Raw genomic sequence first — 21,270 nt, forward strand, 5'->3', positions numbered from 1 at the left:
GGACTGAGCAAAGGCTCAAGAGACTACCTTTGTGTGTCTGTTGTCAGGGCTTGTGCTATCCAAGTCAATACATTGCCGTGGATATAATTCTACACCTAGTTCCACCATGATTTGCATGAATTAATTTGTATTGAATGTAAAAATATTTAAAGCAGGAAGAATATATTGATAATAAATATTTACTCAGGCCTACTGTTTTGTTTTATGAAATGAGAAGGTGTCTGCATGAAAGTTTTTATTTCAAGAGAAAGCATTTTTCTAAGGTAGACCTGACCTGAACAGGTCTTCCTGATCCCTGTAAACATTCCAGGTCAGGTTGGACGGGGCTCTGAGCAACCTAATTTAGTTCAAGATGTCCCTGCTCACTGCAGGGGATTGAACTAGATGACCTTTAAAGGTCCCTTCCAACCCAAACTATTCTACGATTCTAATATCCATGTTTTCCTTATTTTCAGTGTGCAAGTTTAATGTATACAGTAATCCAAACATTTGATTCTTTTTAATGAAATGAAGTGACAATTTAGCAGAATAGATTCTGTGAATCTTAATTTCTTCTTAATAGATCTACATTGCTTGTGACTTTTTGAAGCTCTTGAAAATTACTTCAATATTCTCAGATCTCAACCCTCAGGTAAAATATTATCCATTGTTCAGTGTAGATTTGGGCTTATAATTTACATCTGATAGGCCATTAGTATTGTCGTTAGTAATTGGAACAAGAGTTGTTAGAATTGGAATAAACATCTGGTTTAATCAATTTGTCATTAAGCTGGTAATACTATATAGGTAGCAGTGGGAAAAGAAAATACCAGTGTGATAGCTCGTAGCTCCCTATTAGCTATTAACACGTAGCTAATTTTGAATTTAGAGTAGTGCCTCTTCATGTTGCTTGATATGGATTGCTCAGTACTCAACTTGCACAAAACATCGTGTCTCATTTTTATTTTTAAATCTATTTTCAAAATCTTGAAATAAAAGAAATGAAGCTACGCTGTGATGAAAACCCTGTTGATAGATACATCTATCAGCTTTGGCTTTTGATATTTATTCATTTTATTCACTAAGAAAGGGGGGGCGGGGAAAGATTTTTTACAGCAATAAGGAAATGCTAGGTCAGATAGATACTGGTGACACTATTTGTTAGAAATCTCCTGGTGATGGAAAGATTGCTTTTCTTCTCCTCTTATGGTCTCTGATAGAAGTAGTACGCATCTTCCTACTTCTGTATTCACTTTCTGTTTTCTCTTTCGGTCAATTGTATACCTTTCCATATAGATGAAAATTTAGCTGCAATAGTTACATTTCTCGTTTTAAAGTTAAAATGTTTTGTTTCACTTTGTTGCCAGTTATTAGTTTTAAATTGCTTCAGTAGCTGCTGAGAGCACTAAAAGAAGTTTGCACATAAAGGTTTAGAACTATGCATCGATAGAACTCAGAAATATAGTTTGGTATTAAGACATGGGAGTGAGAAATGCATTACTTCTCATTTCTTTTTTCATGAAGCTGCTGATAATTATGTAGACTAAGCACATCAATTACACAGTGCTAAACCATGCTTAGAGTCCTCAATTTGGGGAGTCTTCCAGTTGCAACAAACTGGCATAATTCTGCAGTTGTATGTGCAGACACCTAGAAGTCATGCAGGTTTGCTAATATATTCTATCTTCTTTCCATCTCAACTCTCTATCTGCAATTGTTGCAGGAGAGCCCATGTTCTCATGCTTCCCCGTGTCCCGAGTACGGGCAGGGCTGGAAAAGCTTTCTGTACTACTGGCTTCTGCATTAACGATGGGCTAACTAAAATGATGCCTTCTTTCTGTTCTGTTAGGAAGATAAGGGCCCTGCATGCAACATTTTAAAGAGTTGCTTAGGAAACAGTAGATATTTGAATTGTAGTCTAACAATTAACATTGAGAAAAACGGGGGGCTATAAAAACGATGTTGCTTCAGAAATGGGGTTCAAGTCCTGTTCCTTAGTTGATTGTTGAAATCTGATGTGTTTACCTATATTGTTATTCTTCCGTGCTGCAGATTTGGCCATTTAAGAGGAGTATTTTTTTCATTCTTATTTAAAAATCTCAAAACAGACTGCCTGAGATAATGAATTCTGCAGGCTGACCATATGTAAGCTTACATAAACATCCTTTATTCTTTACCTTTTCGTTCTTAGCCTGGATTATCAGGTGAATGTCATTAAATAAACAAAATATGAAAAGGCAGTAAGTTAAAATAAACAGTATTACTGGAAAGTATCTGTAATATTTTACCTTTTATAATATAAACTAACAAAATTTGACACTAAAAGCAAGTTCTTCGCCATATGCAAGGTATTTTCAGGGCATGATAATTGACAGAGCAACAACGACAGAATAGCACATGACCAGTCCTGTCTTTACTCACCAGCCACCATAATAATGTCTTAATATTAGAAATGCTCCCTTCATCTTTTCATCTTTTAAACTGAAGAATCACCTTTAGAAAGTATAAAATATAAATTAAGCTGCATAACCTTTGCAGGCTTTGGGATCTGTATTTATATTTTGTGGAGGTATTGAAAGCAAGTGGTATTCTTTATCTAGCTTACTAGGTAATGGGCTTGGGGAGCTTGATTACAAAGGCATAAATCAGTCCAAGAGCCCTGATGATATCCTAAACAGTGAAGCCTGAGTAGTTTATTAGATTATCACTTCAGAAGGATTGATTTACAGCTTTAGTTCTTCATATCTATCGACTATTTTTATATTATGAGAAAAGGAATTTTTCAGCAATTTAAAAAAAGAACAAAGTACTAGAATTCAAAGTAAATACTTAGCTAGAAAAGCTGGTTTAAATAGCGACAGGAGTCCGATTTAGAATCAAAGCAAATTTATAATCAGAACTGAAAATTTGACCTGCCACAACACTTTTCTTTCACGCACTGTTACACAGAGCAATGATAAATTTTGGAATATTAAATTACAGCAGGAGGCCAGGGGGAGAGCAGTGAGATTTTCAAACTAACAGAAGAAATGTGTCCGAAGTGGCACACTGTCCTGAAAGAAGAGTTGTTGGGCTGCTCACAGAGAAGTGGTAAGAATTAAAGGGTAAAGGAACAGTCAGATATGCTAAAAGAGATTCAATAAATCAGGTTTCATAAAGAAGGTGTAAACTGGGGGGGGGGGTGTTGGAAATTGGCCTGGAAATGATTTCTTACAAGATCCAGGAGGAGATGAGGGCAGCAATTGTATTTTAACAGGTGCTTCAAAATGACTTCCTAATCCTGTTCTCGTTAGGTCATTTTATCCTTTCTTACAGATACCCTTGAATTAATCACAGATTTGGGCCTTGATTCAGATAAATATTTAAGTTTAAGAGGGAATAATTCCCTGATTTGGTGCAAATTGGGGAACATATGGTGTCCTTTTACTTTCTCCTGCTCTTGGGAGGCTAATAGTAAATTGTCATGTACAGAATAGCAGTAAGAGTTTCACAAAACTAGTTCACAAAGTTCTTCCCATCCACTCTTGATACTTTGCTTCATTCATTCATTTTCCTTCCCTTTATTATTACTTGTTGTTTTCTGGACTTGGTAAAGGTTTGGGGTTTTTTTTGAGGTAAGGTAACGTTGAAGGTGACAAATGATGATTGTAAGAAATGAAAAAATATATAAATCAGTCTTTCATGTTGAACAGAAAGATTGCCTCTTCTATATTTATGAATAAAAGAAGAGGTAAGAGCACATCTAAACAGAACAACCTTACTGCTGTTCAATATCATCCACGTAAGAGTAAAGTACCTCTAAGATTCAGAATTGGGAATTCTGTAAATCCATTCTTTGGGGAAGATATGCTTTTTCAACTGTGTTTTACAACCCTGCTTTTAGGCTAGAAAAAGGATAAAACTTCGTTATGTTTTTTTTTCTTAATGCTCTTGTCTTTTTGTCATTGACTTTCATGGAACTTTTTCTATATCATTAGTTTGTTGCTTTCGTTCTTGCTTTTTCTAAAAATAGTTAACTACATGATTTAAAAAATGGTTTGACATTTACCCTTCAGAAGCTTTGATTAGAACTTTCTCTGTGCTCAGTTTTGTAGAATTGCATCTGTCTGTTTCTCATCATCTACTCAATGTTCGTAAGTATTTCTATGCATTTAAAGTTATGATAACACTGCAGGTTGTTTTGAGACTTAGTTGTTATGCCACAGGTTGTTGATTCTGTTAATTGAAATATTTGAACCCATGCATACTCTACATCTGTCCTCAGCTTTTACCTTTTGACACTTAATTTCTGCACCCTAGAAATCTCTTGTCTCTTGTCTTTATTAGGTTTGTATCATATGAAATTTTCTGCAACGCAGATGCCATTTAAGTATTGACCTTAAAATAAATTACAATGTATGTTCAGCGAACAGAAGTTCTTTCTTTAGAGAAAGAAAAAAAGAAAGAAGTGGTGACTAATGTAGCTTTGTCATAAATGTGGTAGAAGTTCAAATTAAATTTTTGCATTTAAATGCAGGTCTAGAAACAGAAAAGAAGCATTGAATAGTACAACCCAAATATTAGTCTGATACATCTTCTTCCTCCATAGTGGATATATTGAGCTATATACCAGATATACCACTTTATGTGTTTCTAAATAGTATATTGTATCTAATTTTTTGCCTGCTTATAATATAATAGATTGTCATACATTCTATTATCACCCTGTAATGAAAAATACCAGGTAACATTTTATGTGAGTGTTTTCTTCTGCAAATTCCAGTGATACCTAGAAGTCATGAATAGTTCTTAATTTTGCTATAGAAAACTATGCTGCTTTCTTCTAGAATCCAACCCTGATTACCAAAATTTCCTTCTGTTTTGGCAGTAAGTCATAACACTCTTTTTTTTTTTTTTTTCCTTCTTTTTTTTCCCCTCATGGTGCATAGGTCTCACTTATAAACTGGAGTTGACAAAAATAAAGATTTATCCTGGTTTTGGAAATCTTGATCCTCCCCCCCAGTGACATGGAAACCCTGTCTTTCCTGTGGAAAAAAAATCAGGAACATGTGCACTTTTTGTTTTAAAACAGAGTATTTCAGTATAGTTCTTGTATATTACTTACGAGTAGCTTATGTGAATTGGATGTTTTGTCTTTTGCATGTGTGATCATTCTTCTTGATAGTAAACAAATAATAAATTAATCCAAGATTGCTTATAAAATATTCTGACATTTCAAAGATAATGTGGTGCTTAAGACACTTCTCCAAAGCCACTTTTGAAGTAGAACTTTGATATCACAGGGTAATTTCAGTTATATTTCCTTCAAAAATAAAAATCCAAAAGGGAACAAAAAAAAAAAAAAAAAGAGAAAGAAGATAGAAACCTAAAATTGTGGTACAGAAATTGCCATTTCTTTTTAAGCCTGTCTTGTGATGGTCACTGGAGAATTTTAAAACTAAAACTTTTGATTTGATCCAAGAGTGAAATGTTTGCTATAATGCATTAGGATGCTCTGCAAATAAAATAATCACAGAGTAAATTCTTTGGATCTTTTCCACTCTGATCTTCCCAAAAGAGCATTCACCTCAGAGTGCATTTCTCCACTGTGCTCTCAGTTGATTTTTCTCTCTTATTTATGGAAAATGTGACAAGTAGTTTGTTTTTCTGAACATGATGGACCATTTCATTCACCAGAATTGTGTTTCAAGTGACATTAAAATATTTTGCATTTCTAATTTGTGGGTAATGTTACAAATTATAGCATAACTTTTGCATAAACTGGAAATCTGATCTAAAAACAAGCAAGAAAAAAGACCTTAGGAACATGAGAACCATTGAGGGTAGGATTGTATTTTAAATAATTTTAAGATCATTATCATAATTCATAATATATGTATATTTTACTGACAAATATTGTAACTAAATTTTTCCTCTTAAGTACTAATTATCTCTCAGTTTAAAAAAATCTGAATATTTCACAATATTAAAATTATTGGCTAAATTATTGGTCTGAGGGAGTTTATTATTCTTTGACTTAAGCAAAATTACTTGGGATAGATTTTCATGCAGGCATGCAGAACAAATTTAATTCAAAGGGAGATGAAAGGAGGTTAATGTAATTGTAACCTATTATCCTATGCAGGCTTGAGTTAAGAAGCAAACCAACAGACAGTCAGAAAATGATGGAGAGAAAATAGAAGTGCTCCAGGCTGGTGAAATAGAGACTTGTGAAGGGATTATGCCATAGCGATTCCCACACAATCTCTGCATCAGTAATATCTCACCTATACCGTATGTTTGGATTACTAAACAGGATCTTTGTACGCCTCCTGGGTTCTCTTTATTTCTCTCTGACGTCAAAAAAGGTCCTAGTTTAGTAAATTCCAGTACCCTGCAATCTTGATGTTTTTGCCCATAATCTACTTTCGTCAGTCCTAGGGATGTGGTAAAGCATTCTGTTACGGCACTTTCTTCTTTTTTTTTTTCCTTTTTTTAAAAATTTGCTGTCACACAGAAGCAAGTGGTTGGTCGCATAAATAGTTAAAGCCTTTGATCCTTAGCATGTCTGTGGGGCTCATTAATAAAAATAATATTTTCTTGCTAGCAGAATATTTAGTTTAAAATGTAGTAAATAATAATCAGCTCTCAGTTTTTTCAATTGTAAGAGTGTCTGTTTTGTTTAGCAGGGCCCTTTGGGAGTGTCATATTTCAGGTGATTAGGCAGAGGGTATTTTTTAGGACTACATTCTGACAGTTTGCCTATTTTTTATTATTCCATTTCATTTTTCAGTAGCGAGTATTTGTTTTTATGGAGTACATACCAAATTTTGCACTGAAAGCTTTTAAACATCATGAAGACATCTCAATCTCCTCAAAGTACCCATGGAAAGGTGCTAAATTTTGGAATACTTTGAAACATGTTAATTACAAAAATACTTTGACAGGCTTGTCACCCCTGGCATAGCCCAGGAAGCAAAGCAAGCACCTTCTTTCCCATAAAATAACTGATCATTCCCAGTGTAATACATACATCTCCGGTAATTCTAGCAATAAGTAGTTCAAGCGTCTAGTGTGACGCTTACAAAATACAGGAGATCAATTACTAATCGGAAGTCCAAGTAAAGCTGCTGTTTTATAACCTCTTTATAGAGGGATTGAGTCTTTGAGGTACACAGACTGGGATGATAAAACAACTTTTTGAGGAGTGTAATCTTTAGCTTTCCCAGTCAGTCCCAGCTGGGATGCAAGAATTTTCTCATCCGTTGCAAGTTAGATCACCAGAGCTTTTGTAGTAGCTAAATCTTTTTTTGTTTTTCTCATTCTGTCATTGTTCAGGGTGAGATTTTGTGCCTGCTGTTTTGAAAAATGCTTTATTCTGTGAAGTGCCTTTTGGGAAAATGGGGATTACTTACAGAGTTAGAGGCTCCGTTCTGCACTGCACTCACACGGGAGCAAGCATTGGTTTTCATGGTGGTACGCTGCAGCCTGCCTTTTAAAACCAGCATAAACATAGTCTGAACTGATCAAGACTGACAGACGAGGACTCCTGTTATGGAAGACTTCCCAGTACCCTGCCATGAGGCTACGGTGTCATTTTAGTCAACTTTTCTTTTTTACAGCCATTCCTTTTAAGTTTTCTTCTTAAAGGGCAGATAACTTTTCGAGGAGAGTCAGCCAAGACTGGAAGTGTTGGCAGATACAGTATTGTTGTTGCAACATAGACAGTAACATTTATTTCCACTTATTTGGCACCTCATAAAGTATCAGTGTCATCTCTGCTCCAGGAAATGCATGAGATTGTGCTATAATGGTCTAATGGAGATTGGGGCTCTTCATAGGAAAGGAACCAGAGAAAAGCGAGTTTGTGTATTTACCTTCACACTTTCTCCAACCTCCCATACCCGTTTATGTGTTCTGTTCTTAATAGATATTTTTCTATCTCTTGGATTGGTATAATTTTTAATAAAGTCAAGTAAAAGATGGTGCAGGTTAGATGGGGTTGATATCCTAGATATTAAAAAGGACTTAAAAAGAGGCCGGACATGGTTATGATGCAACACTGGTAGGCAATAAGGCATGAATTTGATGGACTTTGCCATGCAGGAGAGGGTAAAGAAAGTCCTTTTAGGAAGGAAAAGAACGTGTCAGAACAACATATTAGATAGATTTATAGATATTGAAATGGCCTGACGGACAAAAATGTGTTTTTATAAAACCAGAAGGACAAGAAGGAAGCTAGGAGTCTGGAAACTGCTACACCTCAATATTTTGTTTCTAATGGTCACTCTCCCATGGATCACTTGTGGTATTTTTTTGAAGACTCACCATTCATTGTTGTTCAAGGAGGAGGTATGGTGCTCTGACAATTTCTGCCGATGCCACCGGACTATAGTCTGAATATTCTTTCTGAATATCTAGGTAGAAACTCCTCAGTCATCTAAGAATATTGGAAATAATTTGAAAATATCACGCAATAGCTTTGGCCTCTGACAAGTAAGAAAGATAGCTTGCCAGTTACACTATTTATTATACTTAAAACTCTGTAATGTTTATGCCTCCTGTTCATATTATAATGTCACTAACACTGTAGAAGTTGTTGCAGGTAGAGGAATAATTTAAATAACATCACTATTTTAAAAAGTTCCCTAATACTGTATAGCTGACAGCCTAGAGAAAGCCATGACATTCTGATTTATTCATAACTTTGTCTTCATTTTGTATTTAATATTCTTGAACGTTCAATATGTAAGCAGCTTTTGGGCATGGCTAAGCAGCAGTCTCCACCCCCAAATGGGTGATGTGCTTTGCTTCTGAATTGTCATTTTTGTCTTGGCTTATTCAGAATTTATCATCTTTTTGAAGTATTAATTACCATATTGTAATAAATTGTGGACTTAAATGACAAGAAAATGATCAAAACTACCTTATATAATTTGAAGAGAAAGAAAAAAAGTAACTTGCCTGTCCTTATACCATCTTCTAGAAATTATAGTGTCTGTATGGCATCCTCATATACACATTTTTTAAATTGCCTGTTCCCTAAATTGCCTCAAAATTAAAGAAACCTTGGTAGTCTTACATAAATAGTGGTTTTCTTTAAAAAAATAGAATTAAAAACAAAAATTCTATCATAATATTCTGTCAGAATATTTAATGTTGCTGAAGTGCTACCTCTCCTGCTCTTTTTGAGGACTGGTTTCTAAATACTGAAAATATACAAACACCCTTAAAAACCCCCAGAGTATCACCAGCAGAGAATAGCATGACATGGTCATGTGAAACAATTTTTTCTGTACATCCTTTGTATTTGTTTTTAGTACACCTCTTTAATTTTGAAACTACTAGCGGAAGAGTTCATGCTTATGAACATGGATTTTTAAATGCAGTTAGCAGTGCTATTTGAACAGGGAGGTTTTGAAATATGAGGAAATTTAGTCATTTCAACCAAAGACCTATACTTCTTGTTTTTATGATTATAGGAATAATCTTACCATGAAATCTTAGTGAAAATAAAATCAGTGTTCCACTGAGAACTTTATATTAAAAATTATTGCAAAAGAATTTGTTTGCAGACCGCTTATGCTTAGGGATGCAGACACATGAATACTCTGTTGTTGATATTAAGTGAGCATTTTAACACATTGCTTCAATCTTTATCTTTTAAAAGGATGAAACATAGGTAAATTTTGTGACCTGTTCACTGATTGTTGCAAAGTTAAAATTCAGGAGGAGGTGAATTTCAGTATAGGCAGTAATAAGTATTCATAAAGTGTGGATGATTATTTTGCAGTTGCTTCTATTTAATTCTTCTAACCAGAAGGAAAGAAATAGTTGAGAAAACTATGCTAATAATTCTTGGAGGTGTGGTTCAGAGCAGTATAAACGTGGCATCTTATTTTGAGCTGTATGGGATATATCTAAACTTTACTTTGTAAGGGCTGGAGAAATACCTGAAATAGGTCAAAATGCAAGTGAAGAAATGTGCATATTTCTCCTCCCCCACTTTGAAAGAACAGTTTCTGATAGATGGGAGTTCCACTTTTCTGAGTTTACTGCCAAAAACATGGTCATTCATAGAGAAAAGAGAGTGCCAGAGGTAAAGGGTAAGGCCATGGACATGAAATTTTCTGGTGTACAGTAAGCAGCATCAAATCACTGGCATGTGAAATCCATTTCATCTCTGAGTCATGAAGATTAACAAAGATTTTTTTTTTCCAAATAGTTCCAAGTGATGGCTACAGGTTACTTAATTCTTGTATAGAAGATGAGATGAAAATATGATCTAGAGTTTATTAGAAAATCTTATCTCTTAACCAATTTATCTTAATTATATGATTATTTGATAAGTTTGTCACCTGTTTTAAAGTTTATTTTCTCCTGTAGTGTAATGTATTCAGTGATCTGAAATATCATTACTTCAAAGAGCATATAAAAATCCTATAATATTAATTATTCTTGATCTTGCAGGGAAGAAGGATTTGCATAGAATGAAGGAAATCTGGAAATAGAAAATTTGCTTATCAAGCTAGAACGTTTTAGTTTTTCTTTTGGTGAGATCAGCCTAGATTTATTAAAAAAAAAATATTGCTGGCCTAGGACTTTTTCGTGATTTATATGAAGAGGAGACAAATTAATCTGCAGAAAAAACATTGTCTCAAGACATCATTACATGCACTTACAAGAAGAAAAAAATAAATCATTTCCCCACATTATTAAAAAGTCCTAACTGGAAACATATATCCTAGTACTTTGTACCCTTTTAGGTTATCATTATCTTAAGAGGTAGGCTGCAAATTCTTTATATCTAAAGCAGAAAGGTTGCTCATGACTGGAAGGATCTTGGCACTGAGAGAAGTGAACTTATCCAATTTTTACATTAGAACCAAAGATGCTTTATGGTAGCTCAAAAAAATTGAGAGAACTATTCGAATACTTCAATATTAATGGAAAACATTGGGACAACATAGTGCAATGTCAATACAGTCAAGATGCAGACCCTTAACTATGAGAGATATATTGCATTTATAGATTATTAATCTGTGTAGATTATCGTAGCAGGATAAAAATACAATAATAGCAATTAAACAAACCTATTCTCTGAAAATCACAAAGCACTCTAACTTTGCTGACAATACCTATTTTTCATTAAATATATCATCTGAGCTCAATTATCGCATCTGAACCTTAGCACTTATGTGGAAGACTGATGCTGCTTCTGAATCTTTTACACCTGTTTGAACACACAACACATGAGACAGGCTGGTGTAGCATAACTTTGCTGGTTGCGAGGTCAGTCATTTTCATCGGTATTGACCATGCATCTCTAACTGTTGTTGATGGTTAGAAGATGTGGCTGTTCTTTGGCAGCTCTGTGTAAAAGGTATCGAAACCACGCAGGCCTAAGTCAGGATTTTTGTTCTCTTGCATCCCTGTGCAAGTGTGAATTGGGATTCCAGGTATCAGTCAGTCACTGTTTTGGACCAGTTAATAACCCAAGAACAGCTCATGTTGGTGCTTCCATCCATGAGTCACCATGCTTCAGCTGAAAATCTGCGGTTTCATGAATTACAGCCAATTACTGTTATTGACTACAGTTAATCATATACCTCAGTTAATTGTCTCATTGCTGGAAAGCATTTAGAATAGGTATTCTTGCATGACTTTCAAGAAGGGGTAACCAACAAGGAGAGTAAATACCTGTGTGTGAATCTGGGCTGAGCTCTGTTACTACATTGTTAGTACTAGAGGTTCATCAGCTGTCTCATAAGTTTCTGCAAAAGCTGCAGTCAGAGCACCATGGGCATATTTTTAATGCTCAAAATGTGATAATACACAGTAGTACGTAGTAATGCTTCATAATCTACTTATGATGCCGCAGGACTAACCATGTGACTAGGGAAGTGTTAAGTTTAGCTTTACAAATGCAGTTTGAACTTTGGTTACGAGGTGTCCCAGGTAACCAAATTATGTTATGTTAAATGGCATTCCACTATTCAAAAACTCCATAGCATCATACCACTGTGGTACCAGGAAGGTAGAGTGAAAACAGGAGCTTGTTGTGCAGGATCAGGAACAGGGACAAGGAGATCAGAAGCAGAAATTGGTGACGGAGCACAGCAGGAGCAAGACCACTGGCTAGATAGGGGACAGAATGAAAAGTAAAGGCTAGAACATAGTTGAGCAGAAGTTGAACAGTAGTCCTAGAAGATATTTTTACTCATCTAAAAGCTGGGGCAAGCCACCAGTCAGGGCCCATCAATAGTTTGCTAGGTCCATTAGTCTTTCTTTTTCAGGAACCTCTTATAGATGCAATGCTGAGAATTTAGGCAAACTCCCAGACCTGTCTATGACCAGCTGTAGGTCAGAAAGATGACTGCTTTTCCACAGACTCTGTGGAAGTTGCAAGAAATTTGTTAATTCCTGTGTTAATTTGCAAGGACAAAATATGAGGTAAGGATCATAAATATCTACTCAGTACAGTTGACAGTACACCTAGGCCAAAACAAGATACGACTGCCTCGGCAGGGAATCAGTTGAATAAAAGAATGTTGTCTGAGTATAGAGTATTAGAGTATATTAGAGTAGTCTGACATACATTTTTGTCTTCCCTGAGGGAATGACATTATGAACAAACTCAGCTAGAGGAAAGACCTCCTGTACTTAGGTTACTCTTCCCCTGTTCGTCTATTTTTGCTTCACTTTTACTTGAAAGGAAAGGTTTACCAATTAGTGGTGACAGCAGAACTGCAGAAAATCCTGCTTTCATTATCAAAGGTTAGATGGACTGGTGTAAGAAGGTTTCTACCCAAACAAATTACTAGACTAGAAAGCTGTAGATCAAGGTTGGTGTTACATTCTGACAGTTTTCTTTGAGTGAGAAGCTCAAAGGTATACCCTTCCTTAAGGGAGATACCAGTAAGCACAATAAAATTAGACATGTATACTATTCTGTGACCAGTTCCTTAGCTTTCTTAAGGTTGGAAGATGTGGATATAGCACACACGATCATATACATTGCTAAGCTTCAACAGAGGGTAATTTGTAAACTCTCAGTCTTACAAAAAAGCCTTTCATTTATACACAGAATCACAGAATCATTAAGGTTGGAAAAGGCCTTTAAGATCATCAAATTCAACCATCAACCATCAACCCAACACCACCATGCCCACTAAACCATATCCTGAAAACACGCGCCCCCCCCCCCCCCCAAAATCTGTGAATATGAATGTAAACATGTACTTTTGGATACATTTATGGTATTTGAAGAAAAAAAACAGAAATTACCATTCACTTCGTCATAAACATGGGACATTTTTTTTTAATACATTTGTCCATAACCTTTATCTTGAACTCCCAGGAAATATGAGAGAAAAAACAAAAGTAAATGAAAATGGTTCAGTTTTGAAAGGATAATTGAGGGAGAGGTTGGGGAATAACTGCTAAAAGCAGGCCGTCAGAAGGTCAGTGAGCTTGATGAATTTAATACTCTTATATTGGAACAAACCGTAGAACTTGTACATAACCTGGTGGGAACCTTCCTCCATTTGTCCTTGTAAATGGGAGCTGTGTCTTTGGAGGCATGCCAAATTCATTATTACCACTTAAAGCAAATGATCATAGCTCTATGGCACATAAAATAACGAGTGTAGCTCCCATTTCGCAGATACGAGGCATATATTATGCTTCACATATGGTCAAATGTGTGCTGGCTTTTGGAAAAGGTACAAAAATTACTACAATGAGTAAAGCTCATAAGGAAATAATTCAGCGAATAGGAAGTTTTGTAATTGGAACCAGAATTAGTGACTAATGCAGAGCAATACATATGCTTAATGAAATAGAATAGGATTAAAAGACAAAACTAAATTTATTCAGAACCTGACATACTCATGTGAACAATTTTAGACATATTCCTAATCCTCGTAGTTTCATCTTTTAATTCCGCTTGAAAACTAAGTGTTTAAATAGTATCTTTCATTTGAATTAAAGCATGCTTCCCTAAGTACCAAGAGCTCCACCTCATGTTACTCCCAGTAAACATGATGAAAGTGTTCTGCACCGGGGGACACCGAGGGAGCGTAAGAGCGACAGTGCAGGGCACTTTCTGTATCTCAATAAGGCCTGGCAACAAATGGCAGAATAAACCAGCTGTTTTAATGAGATGGAATAAAAAGAGGGATACAGATAGCAGGTGAATCTTACGCCATTTCGGTTGTGGGATCCCTATGTGCATGCGGCACTGGATGGACCCAGCATGTGTTGTACAGATCCCATCCGTGGAGAGGTTCCTCCTCCCTCCCGTACCACGGTGCCTTTTATCTTGCGTAAAAACAAAACCGTGTATCTCCTCCTGACAAGCTGGAAGGTTCCCTTTGACAACACCCACCAGTGCATTGCACATGCTGGCATGGGACCTTCCAGCACCTTCCCTTCCAGCAGCTACTCACGCTCACAGATAGGCTTCGCAAGCCTGATGAACAAGGACCAAGTAGATCAGACATGCCTTGTCCGAGATCTCTGGCTCCTTGAGTACAGAGAGCCTCTTCTGTGAGGCTACTAATAGAGAAAGGATAATACATATGCTATCAAAATACTTCGCTGTGGCATAATTCACTGTTCTTATTATGCATATTTTATCATTTCGTCATGTATTATGCTGAAACAACTGAAATAGCTGGCTGTAAAAATGCATTGACATTTCCTCTTCAAGATTCTTGAAGGTCACTTCTACAACTGTCAGGGAATTAGTAATTATTTCGATTTGAATGAATACTTACGAGTACTTGTATATTGCCAATTATTCTATACCTAGTAATTTTTGTATTAAGCAAATCTTTTGTGCGTTCTTTTAAGTAGTGAAATCTGTGATGCGTTAGATTTTATAGATTTTTTTTTTTTATACGTATTAATGTGTTTTTTTCTGTAATATAATTAGAAATATAAATACCAGAAAGGTATATGTGATGCTGGACATCCCTGGCTTCTGGTAATTATTGATCCACAGGAGATAGTTTCATCTGATTAGAAGGGTAACTGAATGGAGAAGGGAAGCTGTATGGAAACAGCTTTCTTTTTTCATAAAGATTTTAAAGGGAAAAAAAAAAAAAATCCTGTTTTGTGTCAGGAGTAATCTGAGCTTCTTTTAGACCGTGGGTCAAATCACCACAGGTGAGTGCTGTGGCTAGCAAGCGTCCACAGCGGAATTTGTTTAGTCTTTCCTGAGGGGAAGCTGTACAGCTTATTGTTACTGGTGGTTGGACATTGCTCTTCCATGTTGCACATAAATCAGTGCCCTTATCAGTGAGCAGCAGGGTAAGTTTCTTGCCTTCTTCCTCAGAGTCCGAATACACAGTTTTTTATATAAAATATATTTTTGTCTTCTGGTATAAAACCCCAGCGTATTCTGAATACTGCCTGTATTTAATATTCTACTTTACCTTTGAAACAGTTCTGAAGAAAAAAAAATTCCTCTTACAATAATCTCTATTATGTTATTATAATTTATTACATGATATATTGTCTTGCTTACATACAAGGAAATTCTTTTAACCTCTTAATTCAAAAATTATCCTTTTCCCTTAGCCCTTTCTTTCAAAATTGGCAACTTCAAAGACACTTTCAGACACATGAGTCTATTTTTACAAGGCTAATCTGTTTAAGTAGTGAGTGGTTCTTTGAAGAATTTAGTTAGTGTTTTGTGATGTTTAGAAAAAAGTGTGTCAGGCAGACCAGTATTATTACTTGAGATTATTTTCTCCTTTTCTTTATAAGTACATGCAAGTACGTAAGTACTTCAGCATCCATCTGTCTTCTAAATTCTATGGAAAGGACTGTAGGGCCAGAGTGTCTGTGTGGACGAGACCACAGGTTGTGTGCTGCAGTTAGCATATGTTTTTTTGGTTTCTTGGAATTTAAGCAGAAGTTTTTCTATGTAAAAAAAATGTTGGACTTCTGTATAGTTGACCCTGCAAAGAGTTCTCACACTGAGACCAGGAGTGAGTAAGGGCAGAGTCCAGAACATCTTTTTTCCTCGCTTTTTCCATTTTAGTGTTATGGTTGATTGTTTTCTTTATGATATTGTAACAAAGGGTCAAGGAGATTCTCTGCCTATTTTTTAATAAAAATTAACACGTTAAGAATCACCAGTTGGAAACTATTGAAGAGACCAACAGAAATACAAGTATTATTCTACAGTCTGCAACTTAAGTTAGAAAGTTTTAAAATATTAGTCAGAAATAAAATAACACAAAAAAATTTCCTTGCTATTTAAGATCTTAGAAAAAAGTAAGGAAGAGGTAGTCCAAGCTATTAAATGATCCAAATTGCGTCTGGGAAAATATTTGTATAGAATTTGATAGGCGTCAATAAGATTTATCTTTGTTATATGAATCATTCTCTGTATTTCATAGAAAAATTACAATCTTGCTGGAAACTTCTGTGGAATAGCCAAGAAAACAAAAAGCAGAATAATAACTTTCTATTAAGTATTTGGAATTTTTTGATCACTGTGAAATTCTGTAGGATATTTCATGTGTCTGAAAATAACTATATATCTTATCAATAAGAAGGATACTTTTCCAGCTCTTATCATGTAGATGTAATGTCAGCAGCATCAGTACATTGTATTTAGTCTAAATTTCACAGAATTATAGAGTCAATAAGGTTGGAAAAGACCTTTAAGATCATCAAGTCCAACCGTCAACCCAACACCACCATACCCACTAAACCACAGCCCAAAGTGCCTCGTGTACACATTTTTTGAACACTTCCAGTGATAGTGAGTCCACCACCTCCCTGGGCAGCCTGTTCCAATGCTTGACCACTCTCTCAGTAAGGAAATTTTCCCTAATATCCCTAATATCCATCTAAGCCTCCCCTGGCACAACTTGAGGCCATTTCCTCTTGTCCTATTGCTACTTGCTTGGGAGGAGAGACCAACACCCACCTCACTACAACCTCCTTTCAGGTAGTTGTAGTGAGCAATAAGGTCTCCCCTCAGCCTCCTCTTCTCCAGACTGAACAACCCCAGTTCTCTCAGCTGCTCCTCATAAGACTTGTGCTCCAGACCCCTCACCAGCTTCCTTGCCCTTCTCTGGACACGCTCCAGCACCTCAACGTCCTTCCTGTAGTGAGGGGCCCAAAACTGAACACAGGATTCAAGGTGCGGCCTCACCAGTGCCGAGTAGAGGGGCACGATCACTTCCCATTTCACCTAGTGTCCTTAAGTGGTCAATGAAGAGAAGCAACTGCCTCTGAAGTTCAGAGAAGCTAAGTAGCTGTGACACTGCTGTGCTTGTAGTGCTACGTATATGGCTATGATTTCTGGACCCAGAGTAGCATTGTCTAGTTGCAGCTACATAGCTTAGGAATGGCCTTTCTAGAGCAGACAGCATAGCTTTGGATCACCTCTAGGTCCTCTGTGGTGCTGTGAAAATGTAGTCATTATTTTATGCTTAGGGGTATTTTGGGGGTTTCATTTTTTTTTTTGTTGCTGGTTGTTTTGTTGCTTTTTGGGGGGTGGGTTTTTTTGGTTTTTTTTTTTTTTTGGTTTGGGTTTTTTTTTTTCATTTTAAGAGGTGTGAATAATACGAAGGTTGTATTGCAGCCTACCAGAGTGGTGTCTGTGTGGCTGGAAATGGAGAACATATGTTCCATTGCTGAAGGTGTGGCATGAAGAGGCGTGGAAGGAGTCTGAGGGAGCAAAGCTTGGTCTCATAGTGTTTCAGAACTGTATCTGTTAGTGGGAGACATAGGAACATTTTCTGCAGTCAGTGATCCCCCTGATGGATGCTCAGCTGTTGTCTTGGAGAGGGCCAGATTAAAACCAGCTAAGGGAGTAAGCTACCACTGAGGCAGCATGGATAACTAGAGATCCAGTGCTTGACCTCCCCGCTTGGCTCTCTTTTGTTCATTAGTGAAGACTCACCACCTGCGGTAAGTCCTACAGTAGGCACTGACTTTAAGCACACACCTCAAGTGCCTTGTTCCAGAGCCTAGTCCCTCTGGGTTTCATTTATAAGGAGAGAGGAGAGGTACCTCTGAAAAGTAGTGCATCCTAATTAAGGACTATATAAAATACTTTATATTTTCATGTATTTGTGCTACTAGTACTGAAACTTGTGCTATTTGGAATAATATTCTAGCTGCATTTTTATTAAAACTGTACTGTTTTTAATGGGAATGTTTGGTTTTGTCTTTTCCCCCCTCCTGCAGCTGTGACTCTGAAAATAGGTATCTTGGAAATCCGCTTAGGGGAACATGTTACTGTGAGTACTTATATTTTTAATGTTCGGTACTTAAATGCTGTTTACATATTATGTGATAATTTTGTTTCCGCAGAAAAACAAAATATTGTTCCTAAGATTTTCTGAAGTTGGGTGTGTTGATATTTTGACTGAAAAATAAAATGCCCCACTGGGCTTCTCTGTTGCTTTGTTCACAAGAATGCAAACTAAAGTCTACTAAAAGTTGATCCCTTACGCCTAGGTTGGAGGGACTGACCAAGCTATTGGGTTATTCTCTGTATCTCAGCGTATGTGAACGGGAGTAATAAGTAATTGTGTTATTGTTTAAAAAACAAAATTTGTGGTGGGGAAATGCAAATAGGCTAAATAGTAATATTTCCTGGGGACATTTTGAATGGTTTAGCCAGTCTACCTCCCAGGGACGTGATACACAGCTGCTCTCCAGAGTGTCATAAAATGATACTGTGTGTTGTCTCCATGTTCTTATTGTTGTAGAAAAGGTGCCTCTGGCAAATTTACTTTAAATCATTACATTTCTGATAATCATAGTGAAAGACCTGAAGGTATGGGAATGCTTATTACCCATGTGCAGAAATCCCTCAGTGAGCTGTGCCAGTATCGATGTTAAATAGTGATTTTAAAAATCATAAAAATGCCTGTGATGTTGGAGAAGACTGTTTTACCTTTTGTCACTTTTGCATATGCCTGCCTAATGTCAGACTATTGGATCTATTTGTCTATTGTTTCCTAACACCATCCCTAACTCAAACTTAAATTTACATAAAGACATATCTCTGAATATACTTAGAGCGCACACTCTGATCTGCAGCCTTGTTTTTTAGCATTTTGTTTTGGAATGTATGCAAAAGCTTTGCTTTAGAATCTCCTTAAGGGCATCATTTACTTAATAAACAAATGTTTCTTTTCTTTACTAATGTTTCCTTTCTACCTTAAATGGTTTGCATCTGCAAGGTATGTTCTACAGAACAGGATTGACACATAGTATATTACAGATGCCTACATATCCCTAGGCCTAAATCATTTATTCCTCTTGTCAGGTATTAAAGAAATCTGCTGTGGGTTGTTTCTCATTTCTTTGTTTGTTTGTGTGTTATGTTTTTTTTTTTCCCCTCACAGACAAGTTAAGTTGAAATGTAGTACTTTAAACTGGAATATAATCTTAAAATATTGTAGTTTGAAGATACTGTTGACATTGTTGACAATTTACATAAAATAGACCAAGTTGAAAATACTCCTTAAAACTATGTTCTAAAGATACTGTTGATCAAATAAGTTCAATTCCATTTGTTGTTTGTTGGATAAGAAGTTTTTATTTCAAAACAGACATTTCAGTATTTAGAAGAATGAATTTTTGTATCTATGAATTTTGTAAATTTTGTAGATTTAAACCTAGATAATGAGTACATGAGAAATTCATACTACAAAGAGAGTGCAATATACGCTATTTTGGATACTTGTATCAACATCTGTTTTGCCTTTAAAAATAAACATTATTAAATTTGAGAGATGGAAAAGAAATGACAGTAATGAGATTTGTTGACCTCAGGCACCTCCATGAAAACATTATTTTTTTTGCTATCATGTTGCAGGTTGGGTCTATAAATCATGTTGAAGACAAATTGCACTATATTCAAGATACCCTTTAACCTTTAACTCACTACTATTATTTGTCTTCTGTCTTTCAAAATATTTTACAGATCTTGTTGTTCTAGAATGATAAATCTTCTTTTAATAATTTCAGTCATTTAAAATACTGTGTATAAAAGATTTGCAGAATTACTTTATTCAGATGTAATAAGGAGCCTGTGCTAATTTAAAATAATGAAATTCTGTATGTCTTGCATTTAGCGGCTGTTGGGAAATAATTTGTTAATTTGTGGATAACTGATTGACCTAAGATTTCAATGACAATTATTTATCAGCATCATCCATTACCTGCTAAATATTGTATAAAAATATATATATGCCATAAATAGATCTTGCAATTTCTTATCTATGTAAGTATTTTAAAATCTGGCCTTACCATGGGCTATAATTTGTATAAGAAAATGTTTCACTTCTGTACAAGACAGACATTTGGATGGTATTTTTTTGTGCTTATTCCACTGCTCTGTAAGAAACTTTCTTCTTAGACACTTATATTGCTGTTTTGCTTCTCTTTGAAGTGAAGAACGTTCTTATTTTTTACAGCACAGGAATAGTTAGTGCTCAGGAGGGTGGAAAAACAAATTGTATATACTTATGAGCAGCATAAGTTTATGAGAAATAAAAATTCTAGGCACATTTGTTTCTACCATTTAGAATCAAAATCAGTGAATGGTACCAAAATAGGAATGCAACTAGTAATTTGCTGTGTGGTTGGGGCCTTCTTCAGGAAGGCTTTTAGTTGTGTGCTTGAATTTAGCCATCTTCAAAATGACCAATTTTAGGTGCTCAAATTTTATTTTTTTTTTAGTTGCATAAATACTATCCTAAATTGAAATGCTTTTCTAAGCCAAAACTTTATAATTCATTCCTGAGTCTATGGCTAACTTTTGTATGATATTGGATGACCTCAATTTCTCTTTAACAGCAGGATGTGGATTGAGAATGCTTGTTGCTTTAGAGGAACATTCTGCAACTTGTGATATTGTGAATACTCACTGCTCTGTAGAAGTTCAGCTGTTTTCGTCTCAGCTCTCTGCCTAGCTTACCTACGTCTAGCCTAGTCCTCTCCTCCCTCTTGCCCGTCATTGCCATCCTTAAGGCTAGGAAGAGGGAACAGACTGGTTTTGATGTAGGTACTGGTATTAACATCAATAGACTCTTTAAGAGAGTAAGTAAAATCTAAACTTAACAGAGTTAGCCAGTGGGCTAGCACAGATTGTTTTTGTTTCTTCCATATTTGTTTCCTTTAGTATTGATATAGAAAAGTATGCAAAATATTAATGCTGTACGTGTATCATGCTGTGACTGGAGAAGTGATCTGAGCACAAATGAAAACACAGGAAAATTACAAACAGATCTAGCATGATCAAAAAGAATGAGATTTATATAGGAAATA

The 21,270-nt window shown here is 35.8% G+C and overlaps 1 protein-coding gene across 2 annotated transcripts in view; it reads left to right on the forward strand.

Moving 5' to 3' along the window:
- ATRNL1 (attractin like 1) overlaps nt 1-21,270 on the forward strand; it is a gene marked incomplete at its 3' end in the record, with an annotated part of 538,576 nt that overhangs the window by 191,543 nt on the left and 325,763 nt on the right. For both annotated transcript variants that reach the window (XM_082002290.1, XM_082002291.1), the window contains exon 21: nt 18,175-18,227. In XM_082002290.1, coding sequence (XP_081858416.1) covers nt 18,175-18,227 — 53 coding nt within the window. The remainder of the gene's footprint in view (nt 1-18,174; nt 18,228-21,270) is intronic.

Source organism: Phaethon aethereus, assembly GCF_964289735.1.
Source record: "Phaethon aethereus genome assembly, chromosome: 7".
Taxonomy (NCBI): Eukaryota; Metazoa; Chordata; class Aves; order Phaethontiformes; family Phaethontidae; genus Phaethon; species Phaethon aethereus.